Below are 22,301 nucleotides of genomic sequence, written 5' to 3'. Positions count from 1 at the left end.
AGAATAGTCTTGAGATTCAGGGAGTGAGCAGCGGGTCCCTCCAACAAACTTCTCAGCTGCATTAAGAAGAGAGACATGAACATCTCACATCTAGTGGCTTGTGGACTATTGGTGGCTCTGCTGACAGTGACCATGGAAGCAAAACCTTTAACACAGTCACAGCAGAAGGTAAAAGCGCATTGTCATGTTGAATTACTTTATTGACTGTTGTATTTAAAATGTTAGCTGTGCTTACATTTTAATAATAAAATAAAAGTACTCTTTGCGATTTGCTAGTGGAATCTGAGAGAGGGAGAGAGGTGGACACCCGACACAAAAGCGCTTTAAAACCCACAACTCACCTATCGCTGTCTTCTCGGAGAAAAAGTGTTTTAAATCCTGATTTGTCATATTTTCAGATTTGAGTATTTCTTATTTTACCGGGAATCCAGCAATTGGATTGAAGTGGAGCGTTCATTTGCTGAGTAGGTGCACATAAAGCTTCAGATGCGCTAACAAAGACGCTTGTCATGTCCGGTTACTCATTTAACGAAGAAGTACAATAATTCAGAGAAGATAAGAACTACGTTTATCATGTTAAATCATGTGTTTGCAAAACGAAAATGCGTAAGAAAGTGTGGTTTGTTATTAAAGCAGCGGTTGTCTTTGCTCCAGACTACACGGCTATGAGAAAAAACAAGTGCTCTATTGGAAATCGGCGCGTTGTGTGCGAGTGAAAAATCGTGCATCGCCTGGATTTTGATAATAAATGCCCTCAGCAGCTAAAACTAGATTAACTAATATGAAACGCAACACACAACGTTTATTAGTTCCACTCTAAGTGCCCAACACTTTGTCCAAACTTGGTTTAATGTTATACTCAAACTATAGATCTAACATTCATTCATCCATTCATTTCGCGGACCTGCATATTCCAATAAAATATGTGCTATATAGCGCCTCTCCGGTAAAATGTCAAAAATAGCTGAGTGAGTCTTAATCTTGCTAATTCTTCCTGAATGTTTACAAATTAAGAGTAATCAGCGACAAGTGAAGATTTCTTGCTTACATTGGTTTCATTACCTTGTTTCAATTCTGCGAATTTTCATTTCATTGTTATTTCCTAAAAGAAACTGACAGAATGATGCTGGAACTGACTAAAACCTCGTAATTAGACGCTAAATTAAGAAATATACAATAATATACCGATACTTTTTTTCTGTACATGCATACCATCGGGTATGTGTATGTAGAATGAACGTCCGGTAATTTTTTTTTTTTGGACAGCGCAATTCAACGTCTTGAATTTCAGCTCTTTAAAGCACTAAATATTAGTGGTTTACTATATTCATTAATTTATTCATTCATTCATTCATTTTCTGAACACCTCCTTGTTTTGCGAGAACAGGATCGCGAAAAATCAGCACCTTTCTCACAACGATGGAGACAAGAACCAACCTTGATCGGGACGCCAGTCTCCAACTTGGAACACAAACAATATAACCGTTTACTTAATACTTATAGATAATAGATAAACAATTGCAATCGTATCTCACTCTTAAAGCTGGTGTTTTAACAATATAGATTAAAAGACTTTCTGGAGCACTGTTTTCGCAAGACCGAAAATCACAGACGAATATTCATTAAATAATTTGGTTTACGAAGTGCCACACGACGTTTATAGACATCCAGTAATCTATAATGAGGAAATGACCTTACTCATTTGCTTGTTTTTATTCCTTGTTTTCCAGTAGCAATAACATTAATTTCGACCTGCGCGCAGTCACGTTGTTCAAAGACATCATACAGGAAACGACGCATGGGTTAGCTAAATCGTTCTTGGAAACACGTCAATCATTACTCTGATTAAAACCACTTACTAATGACAGCTAACTCCCTATTACATTCGAGATGCCGGATCACGTTAAAATCGTTAAGTTCCGTCACAGCCCAGTGCAACATACTAACCTCTCTGTTTCCCTTTAATTGTACTCGGTTCAAACAAAAATGATATTTAAAACACGATCTAAGTACTGCCAGTTGTAAGACTGAAACGGTTTTCGTCAACGTTAATTGTGAGACATCAACGGCGCTTGCTTAAAAGGAATACTAACTATGCCTAGTTCTGGACCACACGCCATGTACCCGGACTTTGATACTTTCGGGGCTCAACGCAAGAGATGTACGGACTCTCTTCTCTCACATACACATACACATACACATACACATACACATACACATACACATACACATACATATACATAATACTAGGGCGACAGGAAGAAAACGGAACAGCAGTGCCACCCAGTGGCTATAAATTTAATCACAAAGGGATAACCTATCTAGGCAAGTGTCTGTGGTTTGCGGGGTCTGGGAAATCGAACACGTTTGTTTCAAGCATCACAGACCAATACTGAATTGTTACAAAAATAAAATATGACCGGTGGATGCATTTTAAGTACTGAAAAATACATGCAGCCAAAACCTGTAAACTTAAAAAAGAACGACCATTTGTATAATATATATCAATCCATTCAACCATCTTCTCAAATGACAAGGATCGAGGTTCAGATGCATTCTTAAAAATAAAGGTGCTAGATTGGTTCTTCAGAGCAATGCCATAAGGGAACTGTTTTTTGTTCTTAAAACAGCCTTCCACGTGAAGGTTCTAGAAGGAACCATTATTTATACTTAGATCAGTAATATATTCCAAAACATAACCGTGAACAGACAACAGAGTTGTGAAATCTCAGTGGGTTCATGGTTTGAAATGGACTTTTGTAGCATCACACTCACCAATTTCATGTTTTCTTGACTCCAGCTAGACTGCCAACTAAAGAATAAACATTCTGCTTTGTCCGCATATTAGGAACATTTTCAAAACAATTTCACAGGTAAAGATCCCTTCCCGGAATTAATTGGTTCTTTGACAAGCAACAGTTCTACAAGGAACCGTTAAAAAGAAGCGTTATTTTTAAGTGTGTGTAGGGTCTACTGTCCATCATGGACGCGCTCTGTAGATAGAGTGCGGCACCCTGGCCAGGGTGATACTCCACCGCAATCCAATGCTCATGCGTATATAATAACCCATATCGGTTAATATTTGGGCCTCCAATTAACCAAAGATTGACTACACGGCGGAACACCCACGAAAACAAAAGAGACTTTGTCAGGATTCGAACAAAGGATCTGCAGTACTAAACCTGCACTTTCGTGACATTTACCGTATAGATTAACAGGACTTCCGATATATCTCACTGAATGTTGCAATCTCTTCTTGTAGTATTTTTCATGCGTTGAAAGATACGTGCACTTTTCCAAAGTTATTTTCAGGAATTACCTTTTAAAGCTTAATTCAGTGTCTGCCCAACTGCGAAATATGAGAAGATATGATAATCGCTATGTAAAATATATTTGTCATACTATGCTAATAGATTTCTATTCCGAAATAACTTTCGTTGCCTTGATTTTGACATGGTTGCCACTACTTTGGGAAATATCGTTTTTGGGGTGTGCTTTTGTCAAAGTGAACTGTGGTTTTCTTGTCGTATATTCCCAAAGTGTGGTCCGAAAGGTGACAGTCGTCGTATCAAAGCAAACTGAAGTGTAACGCGCTGCTTACTATTCGACTCTTTATACACTTACTTAAGTATTTATACCAATCGAGCTACTGCCTGTTCCCTGCGCTAATAAATGAACTTGCTCTGTTATGTCTAGCCACCATGGAGAACACAATCTGACCTTCGTGCAGACGATACCAGCACAGTACGTTAATTGTCCTACGTCTGCTCTGCTCCCGTTTATTTGTAACAACAGATAACTCTCACTCTCTCTACACTTTTGTAAATTCATTCTGATATCCGTCACTTTAAGTGTGTTTATTATAAATTCACATTGACGTCAGCCTGGAGATACCACGCGTGCCAAAGCCAATCTATGAATTTCACGCGGCCGGTGATGATCGCAGCTAATTTCTGTCGCTGCTGTCTGTCTGCCTGCTAATCCATTGTCTATGAGACTGCGGGGTCATCGTAATAGATCACTGGTGGAACGGAATTCAAATGAAAAAGCCTGTCAAGAAGGAAGGCAAACCGTCGGAGTCAAGCACTCGATTAGTCACTTGAATCGATTCGACAGATCTCTTCTTTGGCTCGACTGACTATGACGGTTCATTTTCCACCGTCAGTGTGAAATGCGGACCCGGGTCTCCTTCTTGGCTGTCCCGATTTCAGCTATGCAGTGTGTGATGGTGGATTTGTTTCTAATGCTATATTCATATACATCTCACAATAAAATAAATATATAACTGAAACGAATGAGTAACTTAAAAAAGTGAATTCTGACAGCAGGTGGACCAGTATAGGGCTTTGTCTCCAGTCCACTGACATAGACATCTCCTTCAGTATCTGACGAATTATTACTTGGCTATACTGCCGTTATCCAAGGCAACTAGAAACATTTTGGATCAAATTGGTTACAGAATTGTTTTGTTCCAGCTGGAGCAGGTGAAGTGAATTCATCATAGTCACATATATAGTAGCGGGATATAAGCCCACAAAATCAGGAGTTAAGCTGCCCGTTATGCTAGCGCGTTTCCACAATTTTCCAAAAATAAACTTTGGAACTCAATCATCAATTCTAAATTGGCATAGTATTACTAAGCATAAATTTGTGAGAGTTTGCCCTGAGGTAAGTAAGGTTAACCGATCACCAACGAGCACAGAACAGCCACAAAAACAGGTAATCAGTGGAATTTAAGTTTTTAATCAGGTCAATGTTTTTCGCAACTACAGTATTCAGTTCTTATCAATGATGGGCAAAACCCTAGAGACCACAGAGCATATACTCACTAAGACGCACTGTGCAGCACAGACCAATGTAGAATTGCTAGCTCAACCAACTACCAACTCATCCCATTTTCTGAACATACAAATTAAAGTGCTATAGTGGTTCTTCAGAGTGATACCCAGTGGTTCCCAAAACAACCTTCCTTTATAAAACCCTAAGGCTTTATAAAGAACTGTCCGTCACAGACTTCAAGGGTGACCAGAAATTGACGGTACCTGCTCTGTCAAATACCAATGGGCTCCTCATTTTAAAATGACTCGACGCATACAATAACACAGGCTAAGTTCAGGTTTGCCTGATCTGTCAGTGCCCTGTTAGGTACCCTATTAAATATTTCTGTTTTGTCCATATATTAGAAACATTTTCAAAACCCAAAGCACTAATTTCATATGCAGTGAACATTTCCTAAAATAACATGGTATTTCGTCAAGCAAAGGACCTACGAAGAACCACGCAGTAAAGGACTCCTTTGGAACCAGTATTGTTGCGTGTAATCAGAGCTTATTTAGAGAGCAACGGGTCTAAGGCAGACGCGCCTTAGCTTACCCTTAAATCGATGAAAAAAGATGATCTGTCACCGCGTCTTTAATGTACCGAGGAAGTCCAAGGGAAGACAAAACGAACCCGCTTCTTAGCGCTCTACTGGCCGCCCTAACCTGCCATCCATCACGTAACTTTACCTGGTGCGGGTCATACTTTTTAATATGTTCATGTACAGTATAACTTTTCTTTACATTTTTTCCCATGTAATGCTTGTATATTTTTTTTACTCTTTTAGATATTCAAGAAAAAGATATAAATAAACTAATTAATAATGCATTCCAGAATAGTGATTGGCAGAGGGGGTGGCGGTGCAGGATCATAATTCCGAAGTGTTGGCTTCTAAAAGGAGTCTAAACTGACCCTAGATCTGTGGTGGATTAAGGATAAGTACTTGAATTAGATGGTTCGATCTTCTACTGGGCTAAGTCTTGCTATTATTGAGCAAACTTCTGTGACGCGAAAGGCCGGGACAGATCCCACCTGCTGAAAACCTGGAGACTTAGGCAAGTCCATGGAAAGAGATCTTCATGCGTGCTGCGCACACCGACACTTACAGGAGCAAAACGGAGGCCCATGGAGAAACAACCACGAAAATAATGAAAATGTGCAAGTACAAAGCCAATATATTAACACCATACCCTAATTTATATAGTAGTTTAATTTATAGATCCATATAATTTGAGAATGCTAACGTCAGTTACACTATTGAGATTATCCACTTATTGTCAACAGCGTGCACAAGCAACCTTCAGTCCATCACTGGACATTTCAGCGTTACATAAATCATTCATCTATCAATCAAGCCCTAAGTCCTTTTTACATTATAAGGCCTCCAGTGTTATGTCAATTTAAATCAATTCGATTAGGGAATACAGTTTTCTAAGAAAAAATAAAATAAAGTTTTGCCATACTATTCTTAACAGACGCTTGAAGGTGCATGCTGAGAAGGCTGGAGCACGTACCAAAATTTGTGACCACTATAATGTAAATCGAATTTAAAAGTGACATAGATGTACTGCCATTTGGTACTCATGAGGGCTCTTTTTATAAAATTTGTTAAAATAATGTATAGGTTCTATTGGCATTGTCACTCAAAAAAAATAAATGGAGGAACTGAATGCAATTCCATGTGCAATGTATGCAGGTAAATCAGTCAAGGAATTCAAACTCAGTTCACTGTCATTAACTACCACTAAAAATATTAGATACTGTAATCGACGATGAATGAATTAAATGCACGTAACCTATGAACTGATCACAGTTAATTCGATTTATTAACCCAAATTACTGAATGTTAACGGAATAAAATTCCAATATGTCGATCGCTACTTCCAAATTACGTCACAATTTTTCAGTTTCGAAAAAAAAATAACTTGCTGTTTGAAATGTTCTTTCTGCGTATTAAGTTTGCAAATCACTGGAAATCACATCAATTCAGTGACAAGCTGGCTATTCCATCAGATGGAATAATTAAATGAAATATCATTCAATCGTCACAGAAGAAATGCATATTCCCCAATACTGTTATACGGTGTACATCTTCCCCTGATTCTGTATAATTGGGTGAAGACCTCCAAAGCACCTTGGAAAATATTTATAAAAAGGACTGGCCCTTAATGCAAATTAACTCAATTTATGTTAAGAAGACGTTTATTGCCAATAAAAATAACTAAAAATTGCATAAACATTCTGGAACACATCCCAACAAACAGAACTCCATCCAAACATATTTTCTCTGTTAGAAGATTTTTTAAAATCCCCTTATCCGAGGGAACCGGGGAGTTCGTCAATAATGCTGAGTGGCATTCTATTGTGATTGGTGTTTTTGACAAACGCTTGCTTTGTTTAAACGTAAATGAAATAACATCCAAAAATTGTTAATCGTATCAGAAACCGAGAAATAAAACTTACATACATGCCAATTTTAAGTCGAATTAACTTAAACCAGCTGTGTAATTTTTTTTTTCAAAAAATTACTTTAAAGAAATTTAACAAAATGTTGATTTCTGGTAAAGTTAACCGAAAGTACTGTAAGCGTGTAACTGCAATATTATATTCTAAATTTCTGAAGGCGGTACAGGTATTTAAAGCTGGAAAATCCACTTGTATTGTCTCTAGTCTGTAGTTCTTAATGTGACACACAGCAAACTTCAATCAGTTTTAACAGAAATTACTACGTAAAGCCTTAAGTCTTTTTGAGTAAAGCCATTTAAATTAAAGTTATCCCTGTAACAGCAATTTACCCCCAGAATATTTTATTGCGAGCGTGAAAGCAAAGTGTCATCTTCACATACCGAACTCACCCAGACCACTACTATCCTTTATTAAAGGTCGTTTTATAAAACCCTCGATCCATTCATAGTTTCATTAGCAGATCTATTTACACTTAAGGGTCATGGAGGCTCAGGTGCCAAACACGAAACTGTCAGAAAGACGACCCCGGGCAAAAATAATGTTATATCTCAAAATAAAATTTAAAAACAAGCAATCAGAAGGAGAGGCAGGTGACGGGGTTGGGCATGTGCAAGTTAGATAATCTGAAGGAGGGCAGCACATACGATTTCGGCCAGTTACCTGTCATCCTCATTTTAGTTTTTGAGAAGTGTTTATTGGTGTTGGCTCAGGTGATATTTTAGACTCTTCGTACCCTTTAATGCTGTACAAAATTGTTACCAATGTATCTGTTTTTGGAGAGGGAATCTAAACTATTAACTACTACATTTTTTTTTCCTTTCAAACTATTTCTTTTTGCAAGTATGTTGACCTTTTTTTATTGAGTTTTCTCTATCACTGACTATTTATATAAAACATTGTGTTGAAAATTAATTGTATACACGATTCTTGAGTGGTGTGAAGTACATGATTAGTGTGATACCAACGTATTTCTGCAGCCCACTTGACTGCTCTTGGTAACACCATGCGTTGGCAGCACTCCTTTTTAAAGCATCTTAAATGCTGTCATGCATGTTGTGAGAGAGAATGTGATTGTGCCAATGAAGGCTTCCTGCAATTACAAGATATCCTACTGGGATCTGAATTCCACCTTGTTCCTGATTCTGCTAGGACAGGCTCTGGCTCTCCATGACACAGGATGGGCTAAGAGGTTTTAAAAGAGGGTGCATGGATGTTACTGTACTAAAATACAACTTCACACTGGGCTTGGGTGAGCAGTGGGTATATGTCCTGTGATGGACTGGTACCCATTAAAGCAAATTTGGCATTTGCCTAAGGTGCAGATCATAAGTGGGGTGGAAACCCAGCCGCACGGGTTAGCTACTGAACAGTCAGTTGGCACACTAATAAGCTTGGCTTAGGGCACAAAATAACCTAGCCCTGGCACTGTGGATTGCGGAGTGGTTCCTTAAACTGAATGCAAGTTTCAATTCTCCATTAACGTATATTCGAATAAGTATACATGGGGAAAATTACAGCACAAAAAACTAATAAATATGATAAAATAGGTTGTCTGCTTGGATTTTTCTCTGGGTAATCTGGTTTTCTTTTCACATTCCCAAAGACATGCATGTTACATTGACTTGCAACTATAACTTGGCCCTGTATGTGCATTTATGAATGGGGGCTGCTATTGACTGGCACCGTATATCCTGGGTTGTGTCCTGCCTTGAGATTAATGATGCCAGAATAGGCTCATGCGATCAACCCCACAATGACCATAACTTGTATTAAGTGGGGTTGACAATAGTATGATAAAATAGTGGCATTGAAACTGAAATTAGTATCTATATTCTTAAAAATAATGGTTCTTTAATGGCACTTTATGGTTCTTTACTGGGTTGTATGATTCCTCGTAGAACCATTGCTTGACAAAGCACTGAAAGGGGTCTTTGCAGATGAGGTTGGTTCTTTGTGTTTTGAAAAACTTCCAAATATGTGGAAAAAACTGAAATATTTAATGTATGGTAGGCTATCCAGCAGGACACTAACAGTTTAAGAAGACCTGGACTTAGCCTGTGTTCTTAAATAATTGCTTTTTGTTAAAGTAAATGAATTTTAACTTATGTATTCAGCTCGCTTGCATTTTACTGTACCAGCAGACCTCTCTTTTCAAGTTAGCCTTCAATTTAGTTTTTGAAAATGAACCTTGGAGACTTTTTTGTCTTTTAGACACAACATGAGAATAACCTGAATGTCCTCAAGAATGAGCCTGCATAGTCACCCCTGCCTTTATGTGAATTTGATACCATAGTTCAGAAATATACGTCAAGGTTGACTGGCAGTTCTATATTATATTAGTATTAGTAAGTGTGTTGGACTGACATCTGCCCACAGAGCTGGAGGCACACTGGGAATAGCCTCTGTCTGTCAGCTCTCTAGCAGGTAAGGGTGGGCAGAAAGTAATTCTGTGTTACACAGCACTCCATTAAGCAAAAGTAATATGCAGGGCAGACTGAGCAACAATAGACATGTGCGGTGATAAATGAATCATATTTTATATTATGAATGTCTATATTCCAAATATTGGTTAAAACAAGGTACTACAAGAAAAGAAAGCAATAAGGAACAAGGCCATAGACCAAAAGGACAAAACCAAGTCAAAAAGATAAAAAACAAGAGTAAAGTCACTAAGCAAAATTCCCAAATTTTAAAGTGAAAGAACAAGACAATGGTAGAAAAGTTAGTAATCAAAAGTGAAACCTGCAGACAGCAGCTGATGCAAGGTCAAAACTGAAGCAAATCCTTTGTCGATGGTTTTCTCTATTTTGTCCCCTGCCCTCTTCATCAGGTGACTGCCGCAGAATAAAAATTGCAACATAAGAGACACAGAAAGGAGGAGCCAAGGATTAATGAAAGGCACAGAGAATGACTTTGGGTGCAGTCCTGGCCTATTCCCAACACATAAAAGGTGCAGAAAATACACAGAAACCTTATAGCTTCACTGACACAAAGACATCATTTCTTCCATATTTCTATACAATTATTTCAGTTTTCTAGTGGTCTCCTAACAAATTGTTTTGTATGCTTTGAAGATACCTTTCAAATGTAAGTTTCAGTACAACCAGATATCTCCTTTAATGCTGTTTTCTGCCATTTTGTCTTTTCCAGTCCCTCCGAAATCTATTAGGAGAGGAATTGTCTGCGTATCTTACATCAGATGAGCAGGAGTCAGGCTCGGAAAACTTGAGGTCGAGAGCTCGCTTGCTGAGGGACCTGAGACTAGACATCCGGGCGAAGGCAGCCTGGGCTCGGCTTTTGAACGACCATCCTAACCCGAGAAAGTCTAAAGGAATCAATAAGAAAGGGTTATCCAAAGGGTGCTTTGGTCTCAAACTGGACAGAATAGGATCTATGAGTGGACTTGGATGTTAGAGTGTCGGAGAGTAAGTGGAGGTAAGTTGAGAACTCAATTCATCTGTATGGCCCGATTATTTCCTCTAAAGTATAAAGCAGCAGACAGAATGAAAGAGAGCACGAGAGCATGAGAACTACTGACAAATGCCTGACCAATATTTATTGAATTGCAGGCTTCTCAGGTCAACATAGTATAGTTCAAGGTAAACTCTACTCTCAATGAGCATAAGGTATGGGCAGCAAAAACCCCTGATGTCAACCAGTAAAGGCATTACCACCAAGGTGGGTGGTTAGGAGAGCTCCTGGTTAAACAGCATGATGCTGCCATGGTAGCCACCGTTTGAAAAGTGCAAGTTATTTTTCACCAAACAAGAGGTTCATTCTAGTGTTTTGTCACAGTGCCTTTCTGTTTTGACAGTTAACACTCTAGCCATTAAAATGCAAAGCAATGCTGATCAATTATTATTTTATACATAAAATTTTGAGTATTAGCGGTAGTATTGCCACATGCACAAAGTCCAAAGAAATCTTGCTAGTGAGACCGACAATGTCAATGTACTGAAATACATAATTTAATTTCATATAACAGAAAACCTTTATCAGCTTACCTTTTCTACCCCTGCACCCTTCTCCACATGTTACGTTATGCCCCCAGTTGCAATAATCCTGAAACAGAGTCCAGCAATATTAATATATCTACTATTAAAAGAAAGCAAACATTAAATGGGGCAGTTCAAATTCAAAGTTGTCCCATTAACAAGCAGATTTCAAAGCAAAGATCACATTATTTTGCATCACTCTACACAAGTGAAGATTTCTTCATTTTCAAACTTTGTACATACATACTGTTTCTTTCCTTTATTTGTTGTGAGGTGCAAATGAGGGAAAGGAGAACTAAACAAAAGTTGGGGTGCCAACTGGGCCACCCCGTTTACTGCCAAAGTCCAAAAAACCAAACAGAAATGGGCATGCAGTTGTGCAACAGAAATACGGTGTAACAGTTGCCTTCCTAGCCTGGAGGGCTTCTCAAATATTTTGGCTCTCTTCAGCAGGTCTGGGTTGGACTGTGTTGCACAGACTGAGACACCACCTTCCGGAAGCCCTCAAAATTTATGTTGCCCTGACCGGAACCCTGAAGTTGGCCGTGGCTTAGGTGCCCTGAGTGGGCAGCTTCTCGGGGTTACAGAGGAGAAAAGAGATGGTATTGTTAGTGTTGGTGCCCCCTCATACACATAGAAGGTGTTCCTCAGGTGTCCTTGTGTGACACTGTCCTTTATTGAGCACTCGTTTCACTAAACATTAATTTATTGGTCCAGACTGTATACTGGCATCATCAGGAAAGCAACCTGGCCAGGGTGCCAGTCAGTCTCAAGGCAAGGCAGATTCACACACACATCCAATTTAGGTTGGCCAGTTTACCTACAGTAAGTGCACATTTTTGGAATGTATTGGGGATAACAGGCTACCTAAAGAAAATCCTGCATATTTGGAGACAGCATCTTCTTCTTCTTTCTGCTGCTCCCGTTAGGGGTTGCCACAGCGGATCATCTTCTTTCATATCTTTCTATCCTCTGCATCTTGTTCTGTTACACCCATCACCTGCATGTCCTCTCTCGCCACATCCATAAATCTCCTCTTAGGCCTTCCTCTTTTTCTCTTGCCTGGCAGCTCTATCCTTAGCATCCTTTTCCCAATATACCCATCATCTCTCCTCTGCACATGTCCAAACCAACGCAATCTCACCTCTTTGACTTTGTCTCCAAACCGTCCAACCTGAGCTGATCCTCTAATGTACTCATTTCTAATCCTGTCCATCCTTGTTACACTCAATGCAAATCGACAGTATATAACAAATATAAATACAGCACATTCATATTCTTATTTTATATTCTTATCTCATGGTAATTGCCACTAATAATATCATCTAGAAGTTTATTATTATTCTTCAATTTTCCAAATCCTCTTGTCTGTAGGGAGTTGGTTCTTATGCTAGTAGCCATGAAGAACAGGCTGGAGCCAAGACTGCACAGGAATTTAATCCATCAAAGAGTATTTAAGCAATATATAAATAATCTATCCTATATCCATTCATCCATTTTTGAACTTGCTTACAGAGACCCAAAGGTTATACAAAATGAAAAAAAAAATAATCAGTGTATATAGTGCTGTGTAAAAACTTTCATGCAATTTAGAAGCATGGGTGTGAGTGTATTACTGATTGTGCCCTACTGTTCATAGGCATCCCATTTGGGGCTGATTGCTGCCTTGTGCCCAATGCTGTCGGGATAGTCTCTGTACTGGGTAGGATAAAAGTGTGTTAGGAAGATGTCTGTGTATTAATATACTAAAATTAATACAAAAAAGATAATATGTCATCAATAATTATAATATCTAAGCTTTTTCTGAGCCAGTAACGGAAAACATAGGATTGGAAATTAAATGAAGAGATAGATAATCTTCATCACTTTTGGTTCAGTATTTCAGTGAGAGAAAGATTATTCTAGCAGCAAGGAGTGTAGGTTATAAACACGGACATCTTAATAGTAATGATATTCACTCACCCTGCTTTTCCCATCATATGGTCAGAGTAGCATAAAGGCACAAGTAAACTGTGGGTGTAAATCCAGGCCATGGCAGGGTACAAATACTCTTACTCATCACTAATAACACTACACGCTAGTCTTTGGAATGTGCTGTAGGAGAAAACCGAAATACTCAGAGAAAAATTCACACAGATACAGGTGTAAAGTGCAGACCCCACATATATGGTGATCCAGGGCCACTAAAGTATCGGGCAGTAGCATTCATCACTAAAATGACATCTGTCCTATCATAATAAGAAGAGGAATAAGTGGCTCAGTGGAGCCATTGTAACTGAGTCCATTCTGGTTTTCTCAAGAACTCCTTTTCCTTGAGACCACAAAGACAGACATGACAGGTTAATTAGTTTTTATGTTGGCCATGCATGTGTGAATGTTGGTGTCCTTGAGAGGCAGTCTATCTTTGGTGGGCTTCAGCTCATTTCCAGTTCTGAAGACATGGATGTTAGCTCTGTCAGTCCAGTAATGATGGAATAATTGTTTGAGAAAATGCCTATAATAATACTACGGTGGGCTGGAGCCCTGCCTGGGGTTTGTTTCCTGCCTTGCACCCTGTGTTGGCTGGGATTGGCTCCAGCAGGTCTCCGTGACCCTACAGTTAGGATATAGTGGGTTGGATAATGGATGGATGGATATAATAATAATAATAATAATAATAATAATGCACAAAGGGGCAGTGGATAACGCAGTTGCCTCACAGATCCAGTATCCTGTGTATAATTCTCGCACTGTTTGTGTTGAGTTAGCAAGTTCTCCCTGTTTCTGCCATTTTTTTCCACATCCAAAAAACATGTTTTTTAGGTTAATTGGTGGTTTACAATTGATCCCCTGTGGGTGTCTACATGAGGGGGGCTTTGTTACGGACATGTGTTTCATTGTATTTTGTGGCAGGAATAGACTCAGACCTCTGTGTGATCCGGAATTGGATTAAAAAGGTTTGAGAATATTATGGTAAACAATAATAATAATGAAGCATATTCAACAGTAACATTTATTGATATTGAAGTTACTTTTCATACAGACACAAATGTATTTAGAAATGAATTATGAGGGTAGCAGTGACTTCCATTGCCTACTTCAATCTGACTACCTCAGATTCTGGGGGACATTCCTACTGAAAGAAAATGAAGCCAAAAAATATAGTCAGCTACCTGTGTTAAACCAAATCAAGCCTTGTAGTGAATGCAGTTTATTGGGAGGCTACTGCTGGAATGAAAATTTAAAGGCATTAACTAAGGTAACCCTTATGGAATGTACTGATAAGGTCAATGGTGATGTGATTTTTGTACTGAATTTTGCAATGCATGAGTTTAACAGCAGCCCAAAGTCCAAAGCCTAAAGGCTTGCAAGTAGAAGTGAGAGAGGCTCAGTGATTAAGAAGTACACAGTCTGCATGATGAGAACTTGGACATACAAGGACTTAGCTACTCGAGACACTCCCTAGCCTTGTCCCAGGGGCACCGACCTCTTTAAATATGAAGGTTGCTGCTCTGGTTGCCAAAGATGGTTAATGGTTATTGTGAAACAATTACTGTTTTGCAGGCAAACATGGTGACTGTAGATATTGCTGGACAGAAAACTTTGTCCACATATGTTACATGTATTGGTTGACAGTGTGTCCAGTTATCTGCTTGTACTGGTACATTCCTCTCAGAAAAATGACTGAGCAGAGGCACTAGGACAGACTTCTGAATCAAAGTCGAATCTCACGGCTAGGCACCCATGAGCCTCGCATTTTTCAGAGACTGATATTTTGATCTGGCCCAATTCTGACTGTTTCTCTTTATGATTTTGTATGCAGTTGGGACACGGGAGGGTAACACAAAACACTACAAAAAGGAAAACTACAAATAATAGATGAGAAAAATAGAAAGCCTCCATTGAGTTTCTGCAGTTAGCACTGAAGAAATCTTCACAAAATAAGGAATGAGAGGTTGAAGTTTGACAATAATACAGATTGTATTGTCTTAATACATTTCTGCAGCAATACTTATTAGAAAATACACTAGGATTGTATGACTAACTAACTAACTAACTAGGGGGCTTTGCCCCCTGCTCGCTTCGCTTGCCAACCCCCCCATCATGTCTCTGCCACTTGCATTGTGAAGAGAGGGGCTGAACACCCCAAGGCGATGCAGTCACTCCTCCGAAACCCCCTCTTAAACGATGATTCAATGGGAAACAAATGTAGTTTTTTTTTTTACCTCCTCTTTGCTCGATCAGCTGCTGGTTTGCTGCTGCTGCAACCGTGCCATGTGATCTGTATCTCATGCAGTGCACTTCTGTCATATCACCTATATCCACATATTCAATCTCTTTTCGCTTTTACCTTTGCATCAATATCGCATTGAATTTTGATTCTGTGTTTGGTATTACATTGTGACAATGCAACTTATAACTGCCCGTGAGTGAATATCGTTTCTTGCTCTCTACAAGAAATGTGTCTGACAATAGCATTCACACAAGCTGTCTCCAGCAGACCCCCATGACCCTGTTTTAGGATATAGAGGGTTGGACAATGACTGACTGACTGACAAATGAGGGATGATTTATCTCACGGGATTTCACTTTCACCAAACAACAAATTTTTTTATTCTCACGGATATGCCTCTTCATTGGGAAGAAACACTCCTTTTTTTCCCTGATGGCAACACAAATTATATGATCAACAAGTCTCTGACTTAAAGTTTAAATCCGAACAATATATTCAATCTCTTTTCGCTGTTCCGTTATTTCACAGTGTAATAATTTCAGTTGTTTGTGCTAATGCGATCTTTACTATTCTTTTTTTGAGGTTTTCAATTTTTTGTACTTCCTTTATCTCTAACCTGCTCTGCATGTGTACTGTGCCAACATTTTTGAATTCTTTATGACATTCTACTTTGTCATCTACTCTTTGTTTTTATTTCCGGCCCCGGGTGTGTTTAAATGATACAAAGACTTGTCTCGCGGGACATGAAAGTGTCTCTCTGAGAAAATCACATTTTGTCTCCTTCCAACCTTTTTTTTATAATAGAGAGATAGGTATATCTGGTCATCCGCCATCTTATTTATTACCAGCACAAGGTTAGAAGAAGGTAGGTCCAATCCTTCTAATTAAAGGTCAAGACAACTGTCCTTGGATTAGATGCTGGTCTGTCACAGGGTACCCCCCGCCCCATCAGTATAGGTACAATTCTAGAGCTACAAATCAGTCAAGCCTTCAAAGATTCGGGGTATGGAAAGAGACTGGAATAGCCACATAAAATCCACACATACATGTGAAGAATATTTCGATTCCACCCAGGCAGTAACCAGGTTTCTGGAATTATCACCTTTGGTGAATTTCAGCGGGTTTCTCTCCCTCTGCCCAAAAGAAATCTCACTATGGCACGTTGTTCTACAACGGTGCAGTCTCGCAGTGGAACGTCCATATTCATTTGACCTTGGCTTCAACTAAACTAACAGCAGAGCCCTGCAATGTGTGTATTCAAACTACCCATAAGCCATCACAAACATGATGTATTGCGTCAGCTTCTATCCATTGTGGACACTGCAGAATTCTCGGATTGCCTTTACTTTTTCATTTACCCTTGTATTTAAGACAAGAATCATGATTTGAGCAATGAATTGCAGGGATATGGTTTGGCTTGGTTTGGTTTAATTCCTAGCAAGTGATCAGTTAATGGCTAAGCCTGAGTCTTCAATAAAATTGTTATAGTTGCTTCTGAATTTAGGTGGTGGATTCAGAACCACTACAGCTTTTACTTTGCCAAGCATTATGATAGAAAAAATAAAATTTGTAACTTACTTTTGGGGATTCGGGATTGTAATCCCAGCTACAAGGTAAGCAATCTTTTTTCACACTAAATGATAATTCATTGTGATACAACAAAATGGGCTTAAAAGAGGCATTTGAATGGATAAACACATTCATTCTGCTTATGTGTGTAGCATTCAGATGATGGCAAACATGGGATACAATAAAAATAGAAAAGATAAATCAGACACAAGCACATTGTGATATGGATTTCTATTTCAGTTTTTTAAAAAGTTAAAAGTTAACTAAAAAAATCAATCAATCGTGTTTTATGGAGCAATTAATATCATATCTGCACACAAGGTGCTTTAAAGGGCAAACACAATGCTGAGTCAATAAAGCAGCACAATAATTAAACCACTGGCACTTTTTGTTGCACTGATTTGTTTTGTTGTCCACGTTTTGGATCCTCATTGTAGCATTGCTTCAAAAAGAGCCATTTCATTCTGGGAAGGGTTCTTTTCGTGTACAATTGGTGCTTTGGGCTTCGTAAAGGTGACTAATATGTGGACAATCCAGGCTCTGTGTAAGAAGTAACTCTCATATCTTTGTTTAACATACATGTTTAATGGCTGCATTGTATTTACTTAGTAATATTCTCATCTGTCTGATTTTTACATGCTAATGTGTGTCACAGCAGCTGGCTTTTTTAAACTTTATGAGTTTTTGAATCTGTGTACATTTTCCCCAAAGACAGTTACATAATGAGTGATATACACAGGTCCTGATGTCTAAGAAGCCTTCAGATAAACTCCATGTTTGAGTGCAAAAAATCTCATCACTGCATAAAAATAAATCATCAAAAAATTAGCCATCAAAATACAATTTTAAAAAACACACCTGCATTAAGAAGAGAACGGCAAAAACAAACATAACTGTGCTGAAGATGTGCAATTTCTATAAATACGTATTTTAAACTTGTACAATTACATATTTTTCACTCTTCATGCCAAATAAAAGCATTGAATTAAAACTATGGTTGAGTTAAATGGGAGTGGACAGCTGTTGAAAGGGAAGAGTGGAGTTTAATTGCACAAAGCTTTTAATCTGATGGGAAGGGAGAGGCTGTGGTGTTACAGTGCCACCATGTTGCCTAATGTAGCTATAGCACTCCGTTAAAGCACAAGCCTGTGAAACATGTTTATAGTTTCATTATAGGCTGATAGGTTTATAGGTCAATTTTGTCACATTTACAGAGTACAGTCAAATTCTCATTTTGATGTGCTAATCAGCGTGAAAGACATATTAAATCATGATATTCCATTACTAACGCATTTGAAAGCATCCTCCTTCTATCTACAACAAGCTCTATCTCTTATGCACATATATTCTCAAATCTTTAGTATCACATATATGGTAGAGATTCTGTGTCATGAGTTAATATCCCACTCTAAGTCACTTTCTGTGTGGAATATACATGTTCTACCAATGTTTGAGTGGGCTTTCCTCCCAAATTCCTAAAGGTTTGCTGGTTAAGTTAATTGACAATTCCAAACTGGTCTCTGTGTGGCTGTGTGTGAGAATGCACTGGCATCGTTTTCAAGAATTTTCCTGCCTTAAACCTGGTGCTGCTGGCATAGGCCCTGGCACTGTGTGACCCTCAATTGCATAAAGTAGCTTTTGGAATGTTGTCTTTTGCTTTATTTTATATAACAAAAGGGTACAGCAGACGGTTAAATGAATTGAAAAACACTTAATGCAGCACATGCCTCCTACTCTGTGCCTGTTTCTGCTAGGATAGCCCTCAGCATCACAATACTCTGAACTGCTTAAAGCAAGTTTGGGAATATGCAGTATATATGTATGTGTGTGTGTGTGTGTGTGTGTGTGTGTGTGTGTGTGTATACTCACATCTACACACTCATATATAAAGAGTAGACTGCAGTATAAATAAGTAAATTGTGTGGAGGTAAAGATTCAGTATATACTATAGTTTGGATTTTGCTCATTTGGAAATGGAAAAATTCATGGCTATTATATTTACACATACACAAAACAAGCCAGTTATTTAAATGGAAACTGTAAATTAGTCCTGTGGGAGCCTAATCATTTGGTTGAGTGTGGCCTGCAATGCCCACTTGCCTCTTTCCAGAGGGGTTTCTTCTGTTGTATGCCCGCTAATGCCTCCCTTTAGTCAAATTTGATTAAGGGCATTAGAGAGTTATAATGAAAGCTGATGTAGGAAATGGATGTTTGGAAATCATTTAATGTACAGAGAGAACGTGATACCCCAGTTCTCAGTGCTACTGCCTCACAGCTCCAGGAATGCTGGTTCAATTTCTAACTTAGATAATGTCTATGTTATGTTTACATTATTTTTTCTCTACATCTCTAGATCCTCTAGTTTACTCCTGCATACAAAAACTGTGCACGACAGGTTTACTGGTGGCCCAGTTTTAGTCATATATTTACTGCCCTTTTTCTTTAATTTTACAGGACAGGCCCTTCAGTTGTCATCAAGGACCTTATGCCACCTTCTACTGATCTGCAGAAATAGTGCTGCTAGGTGCTTGTCAGTCTGTCCTCCATTATACTGTTCTTTGGTTTGGAGGATCAAGTCCCTTATACCTTAGTCACGATGGCTGGCCTCTAGCATCCTGAGTGACTACTGCAGATTTCCTCCAAACTCACTGCCCAGTGTTGCTCTGGTGCCCTCAGAGGATCTACTGTCAGGTGTCCCATTTCTGTGCAGGGCGATTCACTCTCTTTTGTCATTTCTGGATTTGCTGTTAGTCTCTTTTTCAATTAATAGTCCCTGTGAGTTTTTTTGTAAATTGATATTCAGCCTCTTCACCAGCCATCCCCTTGCTAGTTAGTCAGCCCTCACATTGTGTATGTATATATAGTACAGTATCTATATATGATTTAATTTGCTCTTTTTAATTATTAAGTGGTGTAGTATTTTTGGATACAATAACTTTTTATAGGGCGGCACGGTGGCGCAGTGGTAGCGCTGCTGCCTCGCAGTTAGGAGACCCGGGTTCGCTTCCGGTCCTCCCTGCGTGGAGTTTGCATGTTCTCCCCGTGTCTGCGTGGGTTTCCTCCGGGCACTCCGGTTTCCTCCCACAATCCAAAGACATGCAGGTTAGGTGGATTAGCGATTCTAAATTGGCCCTAGTGTGTGCTTGGTGTGTGGGTGTGTTTGTGTGTGTCCTGCGGAGGGTTGGCACCCTGCCCAGGATTGGTTCCTGCCTTGTGCCCTGTGTTGGCTGGGATTGGCTCCAGCGGACCCCCGTGACCCTGTATTCGGATTCAGCGGGTTAGAAAATGGTTGGTTGGATAACTTTTTATAAATTTATATATAGTAATACTGTTTTAAAATAATAAACCAATATGAGATGGTGCACTGCAAAAATTCTGAGGCCTACATAGGTTTATATATATGTATATATTGTGATAAACCGAGGGCATCAGCAAGCCCCAAACCCCCAACACGAGCACACTTGAATAGTCCTGGGTTCAAATAATGGAAGGTTTTTATAATAAATACCTCCAAAATGTAACACAAGCACAAATACAGGTCTTCTTCTCTCCTCACTGCACTAGTATCCTCCACTCAAGCGTTGCTCGACTACCTCCCAGCTCTGGCTCACTAGAATAAGGGAGTATGGTCCCTTTTATTACAGACCTGGGAGTACTTCCGGTATATTTTGATGAAAGGACTTCCAGTGTCCCTACAGCACCCTCTCATGGCACCTGGTGACCCCAGCAGGGCTGCTCTGCCAGACTACTTATCCCAGCATTCCCTGCTCGCTTCTTACTGTGCACCGACCTCCGGGGCTGCTGCCATCTAGCGTGTTGGGGGAATTAAAAACCTCCAGCAACTTCTCTTTTTAATGGGCTGTCCATCCACTCTTTCCAGTCCTTCCTTCCATGTCTGCTCCCTCTCCTGGCTGGGATGCCTGTCCAGCCCGTGTGGCATCTACAATATATATATGTATTATATTTTATTTATAGGTGGTGTATGTAAGTGCCAAGCTATGAAATCCACAGAACACAGTAATGTGTTAAATACTGGCTGCCTACATGCTATTGTAGTATTCAACTCTTTTTGGGCACACGTCACCATACACGACACACACAGATGTGTTGTCTTATTTTCTGTGACAACAGTATAAGCACCATACTTACATTAACACAAACCTCTTTTCTTCACTCTTGTAGATCTGTCACTGGACAATGGGTTTTGAAAAACATTTTGCTTGTCTCCAGAGGATTTTTTTGAAATGCCATCTCACTTTAACAAACAGTCTGGTTTGAACTCCTGGTACGAAGAAACATCATCACCAGCGTTTATTGAAGAATATGAAAAGGAAAAAAAAATAAAAACACGCAAGAATCGGCAGACAGTGTTGTAGAAACTAATAACGCAAAGCTATATATTTCTGTCGCTGCTGGACATTCATGTACATCATTCCCACCTAAATGTATTTATGTTTAAGAAACTATTTATATGTTTATAAAGAGCTATTTATAATTATGAGTTTTATTTATGTAACATTTTAAAATGAATTGAAACTGCAGGTCAAATACAGTAAGTTTGTAACATTTTGGTCTTAATAAATGTTTAAAAAAAAATCATTCCACATGCAACTTTCAGTCTCAGTGAGTATTTTTCCAAAGAGTGACAAACTCTCTATTGGGGTATCCATATTTGGTTGACAGAGTGTTTAATACAGGAGACCCAATACGCTTCACACATATGGAACATAAACATTCCTCAGAGACAGCATCACACTGTAATTCTAGTATGTTGTGCCCTCTAAAATTGAGAAGTATCAGCATGGGGCTACTTAATCAGGCTGTGTTGTCTGATTTACTTAAAATAACTGTGCACTTGAGAAAAACACACCCTGCAGGATGACTTTGAACTAAAGCACTGGTGGGGCAGGCTGATGACCTTAAACCAGGGGTCTCCAACTCCAGTCCTGGAGAGCTACTATGGCTGCAGGTTTTCATTCTAACCCTTTTCTTAATTAGTCACCAGATTTTGCTGCTAATTAACTCTTTGTCTTAATTTTAATTGATGCACAACTTAAGACTCAGGCCCCTTAATTATTTCTTTTTTCCTTAATTAGCAACCAAACAATATTAAGACACAAAGTGAATCAACACATAAAGAACAAACTGCATCAATCACACAATAACTGAAAATAAAGAAAGGTAAAGGCCTCAGTAATGTTAATCTGCTCAGGTTCCCAAAACATTTTGACGGCGCTCTT

At 39.0% G+C, this 22,301-nt stretch overlaps 1 protein-coding gene across 1 annotated transcript; it reads left to right on the top strand.

The window, feature by feature from the left end:
* On the top strand, window positions 1-21,672 carry nppc (natriuretic peptide C). The gene is made up of 3 exons (XM_039766302.1): window positions 1-168; window positions 10,435-10,719; window positions 21,244-21,672. Exons 1-2 carry the CDS (start codon window positions 76-78, stop codon window positions 10,696-10,698), a joined length of 357 nt encoding a protein of 118 aa, XP_039622236.1. The 5' UTR covers window positions 1-75; the 3' UTR covers window positions 10,699-10,719; window positions 21,244-21,672.
* The last annotated feature ends 629 nt before the right edge of the window (window positions 21,673-22,301 follow it).

This window comes from Polypterus senegalus, chromosome 1, assembly GCF_016835505.1.
Source record: "Polypterus senegalus isolate Bchr_013 chromosome 1, ASM1683550v1, whole genome shotgun sequence".
Lineage (NCBI taxonomy): Eukaryota > Metazoa > Chordata > Cladistia > Polypteriformes > Polypteridae > Polypterus > Polypterus senegalus.
Note: the sequence above shows the minus strand (reverse complement) of the source record. Positions and strands in the feature narration are given on the sequence as shown.

Coding starts and splice junctions, on each gene's coding strand:
- nppc (XM_039766302.1), top strand. CDS start 76: ATGAACATCTCACATCTAGTGGCTTGTGGACTATTGGTGGCTCTGCTG. Junction 169..10,434: donor TAACACAGTCACAGCAGAAG/GTAAAAGCGCAT, acceptor TGTCTTTTCCAG/TCCCTCCGAAATCTATTAGG.